At 31.9% G+C, this 9,085-nt stretch overlaps 1 protein-coding gene across 1 annotated transcript; it reads left to right on the top strand.

Annotated features, from left to right (window-relative positions):
• Positions 1–1,028: 1,028 nt before the first annotated feature.
• On the top strand, positions 1,029–1,402 carry LOC133329863 (uncharacterized). The gene has a single exon (XM_061538358.1). It carries the CDS (start codon positions 1,045–1,047, stop codon positions 1,393–1,395), a length of 351 nt encoding a protein of 116 aa, XP_061394342.1. The 5' UTR covers positions 1,029–1,044; the 3' UTR covers positions 1,396–1,402.
• The last annotated feature ends 7,683 nt before the right edge of the window (positions 1,403–9,085 follow it).

Below are 9,085 nucleotides of genomic sequence, written 5' to 3'. Positions count from 1 at the left end.
GTAGTGCCAGCAATAACAACTGACTTTCCGCAGTCATCGGAGGAAAGTTCTTAGCGACAATACCTTTGAAAAATGTCTTAACCATGTAGGTAATCAGAAAATTAAAAAAATAATTCAAAAAACAAGCACTCAAGTGAGAAGGTGGAATTTCATTACTTTTAAAATTTAATATTTTTTGTATCCAATAGCTTCTTCAAACATTTCATAACATATTGACATACATTAAACTACATTTTCCTTACCAAACACATACATTAAAACACACATACACATACAAACATAAGACCTCAACAGCTTTATGGAAAAAGCTTCTTCTACTTCTTGATTTGTGCAAATCTAGTATCTCGGACCTTATCGTCTGGCTGTCTGTCTGTCTCTTATTTTGTGCAACATCTTCTTCATTTCTTTACTTGAAATCTAATGCTGTAATGTTTTTTTTTTAAATTCCGAATGATAAACATAATTTTCTTTCAGTGGATTGAATGTGAAACTGCTTGACAAATAAAAAACTCTAAAAAATATAAAAACAAAATCTCTTGGAATGCTGCTTTAAATTAAAAAAAAATATTTAAAATTAATTTTTTTATTAAAGGCACCTTTCGTTTTTCTTAAGGCAATAACAACTTCTTTTTTGATATTCTACTACAATTGAATTGGCCTGCAACTCACCGATTTTTTTCTAAGAACCAACAACCAATTGTCAATTATTGCAACATTTTTCAATTGATTAAATCAACCAAAACAAAAATATTGTCAAATTAAAAATCACCAAAAACACAAAACGTAAAAGCTTTTTGAATGTTAGTTTACTAAGCTAAAACCAAAAAAAAAAACTTGTGCATCATAAAAAAGTACTTTTGAGTTTTTTTGTAATCTGCAACCTTTAAAATTTTTGCCATTGTAACACCCCACAAATCTATCGAACCAATCAACCAAACCAACCAACAAATCAAAACTCTCTTAAAAAACTTCAATTATCTCTTTATTGAAAACTATAAAAACTCAATTATTAATTTAAACTAAAACTAAATTCTAAAATACAAAATGTCTCGCGAAAATTCCCCACGTCATAGCGCTAGACGTTTAGCCAGAGATCCACAACCGCATCCAACGTCACAGCACAATCAACAACAACAGCAGCATTTCTCACCCGTTCATCAGCCACGCATAATGGAACATTCGCCAGCCGGAAGAGGAAATAATGCCGGTGCCAATATGGCCAATGCCGGCACTGGACTCATATCAAATTCAGCTTCCAATATAACCACCGTTCACGAAGATGGCAGCGAGGATAATCCCATGCTGCCACCTTTGACCGGTTCGGGACCAAGTCGACAACGTTCATTAAGAGATCGTCTTAAGGACGGCATAACCGGCAGTTTTTCATGGCAGTAAGTGAAAACATTTTCAATTTGTTTTTCCTATAATTTTTAATTTTAGAAAAAGAGTTGAGTATTTACATTTTGGAACATTTTTTGTTTTTGTGTTTGTATTTTAATATTTGAAATTGAAACCACAAGCAAATGATTATTGAAAATAATTACAAATATTGAATTTTTGTAACTTTATTGGAGGATTATTTTCAATATTTTTTGTTTGGAAAATTTGTAGAATATTTTGTGAGTTTTGAATTAATTTTGTTTTTGAAGTTGTTATTTTCCCTCCCTTAAACGTAGATGTAAAATCACATTTTTTTTTGAGGATCACAATTTATTGTAACTAAATAATGTGCACCATATGACATCCGCACATTTCATTATTTCGCACAATTGTAGATAGATGCACTTACAAATTGAGTGATTGTAGTCTTAAACCAGATTTACATACCTATAAATAAATTAAAATAAGAACATTGAAAAAATATATTTATCATATTTTTATATTTGCACAAATTTGTATACACAAATTTAAATATTTATCGAGTTTGAACTAAAAAAGTTACAGCTAAACCGATAATAATTCAATATAAACGATAAAATAATAATAAAGCTAATGTATAAATTATATACATTTGATTATATGATTTATGAATATAGTATTCATTTGGTTGATTTGAAACAGATATTGATTCCAGCAAAAAATAATGCGTGTGAAATTCTTTAGATTTGTATCATTCCGAAACAGTGTTGCCAAAACTTGATTGAGAAAAAAATTATAGATTTTGTTTAAAAAATGCTAAAACGGGCTACAATTTTTAGAAATATGCAGGAAAAAAGTGCTAAAAAATAATATAAAGAAATTGAAATTTCTCGATAATAGATACGCAATTTTGTGTAAAGTTCCCTCTATTATCAAGTGGGGCATCCATAGCGTTTGATGGGCCATTTTGTTAGTCGTACTAGAAGCCACATTCATAAGCCGAATTTATTTTAAACGGTATGGCTGTTTTGATAATGTTCCATGGAATTTATTTTAGCTGGTCAATATCCAAGGAAAAACTTTATATAAAATTATACACTCTGATATGGGAGTTATACTAAAATGTACATATTCTGATATAGTTTAGTAGTATTATTATCACACCATGAAGAATATATCAACAACTCCATGGATAAATTTATATAAATTATATTGAATTATATACTCTGATATGGGAGTTATACTAAAATGTTCACAGGGTTTACATATTCTGATATTGTTTAGTGCTAGGTGCTAGTTCCATTATTCTTTGCCAAATCTTGTGCAAATAAAATATATAGGGTCTTTGGAAGTTACATTAAATGCTATATATATATATATATATATATATGAGCTATATCTAAATCTGAACTGATTTTCACGAAACTAGCACTAAAAGTGCTAAATTGGCAACACTGTTCCTGATTGCAACATTAACTGCTAATTGGCAACACTAGTTCAATGTTGCTATTCCGTAAATGGAACGATCAGTACCATGATGCAATAATAAGGTGATGTATCAAAACAAAAACATTTGTTTTTGTCTCGATCATCTGTCAATTTTTTCCTTATAATATTTCAAAAAGTTGGCAGCATTACAGAAAGAATTCAAGTAGAAATTACGCACTTTTACAGTTAATCAAGACATCAGCTGTTCTAAATGGACTACCTATTCATTGTGCCATGGATCAGTACTTAGTCCAGCTGCTTTGTTCATCTAATTTTTTACGTACGTTCCTGATAGGTGACAATTGGTAAGGCGATGAAATCACATTGGTAATCTAGTGAACCATTAACTAAGTAAGTTGTACTCTCAGAGCAAGAGAACCATTTGAACTCCTCGTGAGCTGATAAATAAAACGTGACCGTTTGTAAGGCTATAAAACAATTGTATGTTTATGAACCAATGATAACTTTTTGACCGTTAATAAACAATTGGCAGGATTGCTCATTGGGGATTAGGAACTATTGCTAAACTGGTGAACCATTGGTAAACTAGTGAACCACTAACTTGCTAAGAAGTTGTGCTAGTGAATAATTTCTGAGCTAGAGAACCATTTGAACTATTGGTGAGCTGGTGAATAGAAGGTGACAATTTGTAAGGCGATATAACAATTGTATGTTTATGAACAAATGATAACTTTTTGATGGTGAATAAAAAATTGGCAGGATTAATCGTTGGGGCTTAGGAACTATTGCTAAACTGGTGAACCGTTGGTAAACTATTGAACCACTTGTAAGCTTGAGAATTAACTGTGACTTTTTCAATGGAGAATAATTAGTTGTGGTCTTGCAAATATTTGATAAAGTAGTGAACCACTAATGACTTTTTGAATTAGAATTATTGATTGAATAGAAAATATGATTGAATAGCTGGGTATAATAGGTGAGCTAGTGAAACTTTGATGAAACGATGAACAATTATTGAGCTTATGATCTGGTAAAAATCTAATGAACAATTGATTTCCTTTAAATAACTGATGTACCACAAAATCTTTGATACGATTGTAACGCTTAAAAGTCGTCGATATTCGGTTTGGACACTGGCTTTTAATGTCAACCAAATTAATTTAAAATTTGAAGTTTCAAAGTCCCTAGTGGTCATACGATAAACTAGTCTGCAATCGTGGCAATGCCTAAGGCATTTCTATTTAAGAATGGATGCCGTGCACACAGCATGCTGTTGCACTATTATATTAAGATTAAAAGAGGGCTAGTACATACATAAGCGTATTTATTTATTGTAAGGTTTAAGCTATTTAACCTAAGATGTAATTGAAGTTTTTTGATTGAATAAAATGGCAAAGCCAAAAAAGAAAATCGTGACAGTCTTCTGTAGATGACTATGGAGGCAAGTGGGGTTGAAAAAAACGAGCTTTCGGCTGGGGAAGTAGTTGTAGTTTGCAGTGTAGTAGAGTAAGGTAGCAAAACGAAGTAACTGAGTTGAAAAACGAGTCCTCTACCTAAATATCTCTATCCTTTGAAAAATTGTCGTTCTTTTTATTTTCTAAAACACAATCGTCTAGTTAACGACAATTTTTTGCAACAATTTACATTTCTCAATAACTGTTACAATTGAAATCGTCCTCGACATTTTCAATTGGCATATTATGATTGAACTTGAATTTCTATTTGAAACAACTTTCCGTTTTGTTTTTGTTTTGATCGAATGAATGTTTTAAGATGTAGATTTGTTACTGTCGAGTTAATCTCTAAAACGATATTTGTCAATTCGGTGACATGTGATTTATTTTAATTTATGACTTGACTTTTGATACGTTAAAAACTGAAATACTCCATTACATTTTACAATTTTTATGCGGCTTGAGCCTATGGCAACAATAATTTGCCAAAACAATTTACGAACAACAACCACACACATGCCCACCGAATAAGTTTGACAAATTGATTGATTGGCAGATGAATGTTGTGCTATTACTAGAATAGCATAGGAGCCATATTATCAATTCTATTACTCATATGAATATGTATGTGTATGAATTTATACATGACGATGACAAAATATTGAAACACAAAGTAAATTAATTATATTACTTTTTTGTTTATTCTATGACACATCACATCGATACGCAAACGCATAAAAAACTGTCACTGAAAATTAACAACAGTTGACAGAAATTGTTTCATAAAATATTAATCATTCGCATAAATTATAAGCGTGAGAATTCGTCTAGTTTTACATTCGAATTTTCTTTTGGTACGAGGTTACATGATACGATTTTGTCATGACAAATTTCCAGAATTGCAAACGCGAAACTTTTTTAAAAAATAAATAAATAAAATTAATATAAGAAAGCTCGCTGTATTAAATACTAGAGTTGTACTTTCTAGTTCACTAAGAAGATCGATCTTTTTTAGTTCAGCTCTCATGATTGAACTAGTTTATTCTTTTAGCTCAGTTCGTCTATACAGAATCATTCGTGTGCGACGATTGTGCATCGTACATTGAACGATTCGTTGCTATTTAGTTTGTGAAAATGTAAAGGAAAAAAACTGGCAAATTTGTCCATAACCAAAAATATTCGAATTTTGTTAAAAAATAAAAATTCACTTATAATTAGATAATTCATAATATAAAAATGAAAATTTAATTTGTTTAAAAATGTATTTTATTGTTATATGTAAACAATTTGTCATTGAGTCGTGAATACAGACGTTTGTGATTGATTTCTTCTTTCTCGAAGAAAAATAAGTGAGTTCTACATATGTCTGGAAACTTCCAGCCAAATGGATCTTGATGTTATGTATTAAGGTTCTTCAAGTCATCTAATGGCGCGTTTCTCGCTTAGGTCTTGTTAATTCTGTAAAAAAATCGTACAATTGGCATATATGGAGGATATATTGAAAATGTTCTGTGAAGAAGTTGTTTACTCACCAAGGTCCTGGGTTGTCACATTACAGCCAGTTCCTAATGCAATAATACAGTCTTTTACGCCCGGGACCCAAATATTTGGACCTTTATATAGAGGCTATACCTACCATTATTTTTTATTTTTGATAGGAAGATTTATCATCCAATGAGACGACAAAAAATCAAAATAGAACTCATTTGAATTTAATCATGCCCATAGTTACCCGAAACATGGACTAATGCTGATCATTTTTATTTTTTTAGGTTAAAAAAGATATCGTTATTGAGGACTATCTTAAAAAGTGCACCAATAGTGTGAATTTCTGATAGCGATTAAAAAACGTGCCGAAAATTTATTTCCATAAAACTTATTTTGTTGAGGATAATTTTTAATCCGCTTTGTCCAATGTGCAACACAAAAAAATAATTATCTGGAAATTTTTAAAAAAAAAAGTGATAGAGGGGCTAAAAATAGATATTCTACGTGAAATTTACCTATGAATTTAAAAACAAATTATATATTTAAAATCAATAGTTTTTTTAGAAATTTACAGTATGATATTAAATATTTGCAACAAATTCTTTGTTGGCTTAATGTGTTTTAAAAATTTTGAATTTTACGTCTTAAATAAAAAAAGATACAAAAAAAAAGATACAAAAAAATATTTTTTTATTAATTTCTCTTTCGAGATGAACGACATGATCGGAGTTGCAATGAAAAGGAAAGCCAGAGATATACTACATTCCCACCACTATGCGACGCGTTTCGCCGTTGGTTAAGCGTCCAAAGCCACCTCCATATCTTCCTAAGGTTGCACAATATGCAGTTGCATAACATTGAAGAAAAATATTGTAGTCTGTATGGAAAAAAAGTCCGTATGGAAAAAAAGTCGTCAAACAATGTCGACATAAATACAACTTATCAAGTAAAGACATTTGTAAGCCACAAAATCATCATGAATGATCCTTCGCCCTAAAAAGACATAAAAACAAAACTAAAAAAAAATATATATTATTTATAGAAAATCACTGAGATAACGGTTGTTTTCTTACAGTGGTATTCCCATTTTAGGTGTTCTTTTCAAATGACGGTGGCGACGAATGTGTAAAAACCCCTGCAGAAATGTGTCCAAATCTTTAATAAGACTGCTTCATAGGAGTATTTCGTCAAAGACAAAATTATTCTACATCGAATTTCATTATTAGTTACAAAAGAATAGATTTTCATAAACTTGCTATTTATTTGTAAAAATTATCTATATTTTGGATATATACTGCAAATTTTCCATTTTTTGATCAAATTTAGCACTTTTTCCAATTAAATTGGAAACTATCCCATATGTATTCTTTGAAAAATAATGTTGTTGATAATAATGGTTGATAATAATGTTGTTAGATAATACAGATATAATTATCTATATCCCCTACGGAGGTGGGTTTGTCCGCTTAATATTTAGTCTCTTTAATATCTCCACAGGAAAAAATCTAACGGCGTTAATATCTTGGTATCCAATCGACCGTACCAAAAAGGTGAAATTATTTGCCGTCCGGCTCCGTTTTCTTAAATAACGTTTTTTAAGACATCGAGCTTCAAATGTAGTCATGAAATAACCCTGAATTGAAATTTTCATTTTTGACGAAATTTACACAATTCACACAAAACGAATGAAGATTTTTATAAGAACGTTTCACATAAAAAATTCTTACACGTCATAATTTTATTTAATATGCTTTTAAATTCCCATTTTAATAACTACAACCTCGTCGAACCTTACCCTTGCTTATAGTTTTGTTATTACTCAAAACGAAATTCATTCCCAATGCATCTTACTGCTTAATTCATTCCCATCATCTTCAAGTCTAAGAATAAAACCACGTAATTCCTTCTTGGACGCTGATGATGATAAACAAAAGCATGTTCGAGAAATTACTTCCATGATAATAAAGCTGAGCAAGACGAACACAAATTTACTAACTAAAGGTCGAGTGATAAATACTTGTATTGTTCCCTGCTGACTGTAAACATCCAACAACAACAACAACGACAACATCGACAAGAACAGCTCTTATTTCCTTATGCAGATTTATGTACATTTTTGTGTTTTTAAAAAATCCTGAATGTCAGCAGCAGCAGCAGCGTATAGCCGAAAGACGCTGATAATACGTTTTGAGAGCACCTCCGGCTCTGACTACAAGTAGGTGACCTAGAGTAGAGATTTTTCTTTTTTTATTGTTTTTGTATGTGTTTCTGTTGTTGTTGCTACTGCTACTGCTGCCGTTACAGTAACGAAATTCAAGGATACAAATTCGAGATAAGTTTTATCCGTTAAATAAGTGTCGCCCTCCCCGAACTGATTTGTTGTCATCATCATTAACATGTTGTTCAACATTTCACATATCTAAATACAGACATGCATGCATATGTATGACGACGATACTCATCGTCATCATCAACATTTCACTCAATGCCGATTTAAGAGTGTGTGTGTGTGCGTGTAATCAATTGTTAAAAGGGAGCGGGTGCAGCAGATTATTTGGTTGTGTTGTAACCGGCTCAGCAACAATACAAGAATGGCTTGGGCAACTGATGTTGCAATCGCAATGGCAGAGAGGTTGACAGGAAAACAAAACAACAACAACAGCAAAAAAAGTGAAAACAAAGCCACTACAGAACAACGAAAACAACAACAACAGCACCGCATTCATTGCAATTCACCAAATCTATGAAATGTTGACGGTGGCAACGACGTCGACGATGATGATGAATGATGGCGGTGGTGGAGGTACCCTTGAATTCCTGTAATGGTTTTCAGTTGCAACCTCAGCCTCTGCCTCCGCCGTTATTGTCATTGTGTGCTGCGACACCATGTAACCTTGAACGTTCAGATAGATTGTTTTTAATATTCGTCTCTCGTCTCGTCGTTAACCACTTGGTTCTGCCCTCTTGTGCCCCGCTCTTTCATTTCGGTGTTCATCATCGCTTCCCCTTCTTGGAATGTGAACAAAAATTACATGTTGTTATCACTTAACCAATGAATGGCATTTTTTTCGGTTAGCTCCGACATTATTATCCGCACTAACAGTAGTGGTGGCCGTCTACGAAGAGGGATGAATGTGTGTAAAAATTTCTGTTCTTTGTTACTCTTTAAAAAAAGCCATGAAAACAAAATACTTTGAAATTGTTTATTGACATTGGGTTGCGACGATGTTCATCGATCACTTATAAGGATTTGGGAGAACCTGGGGAAAGATTCCGAAGATAACTTTTGAAGAAAAAAAATCTATACAAAAACATTTATTTATCAACACCTCCTT

The sequence above is a fragment of the Musca vetustissima genome, unplaced genomic scaffold (genome assembly GCF_032173495.1).
Source record: "Musca vetustissima isolate MV318-11 ecotype Yass unplaced genomic scaffold, APGP_CSIRO_Mvet_v1 utg37807, whole genome shotgun sequence".
Taxonomy (NCBI): Eukaryota; Metazoa; Arthropoda; class Insecta; order Diptera; family Muscidae; genus Musca; species Musca vetustissima.
Note: the sequence above shows the minus strand (reverse complement) of the source record. Positions and strands in the feature narration are given on the sequence as shown.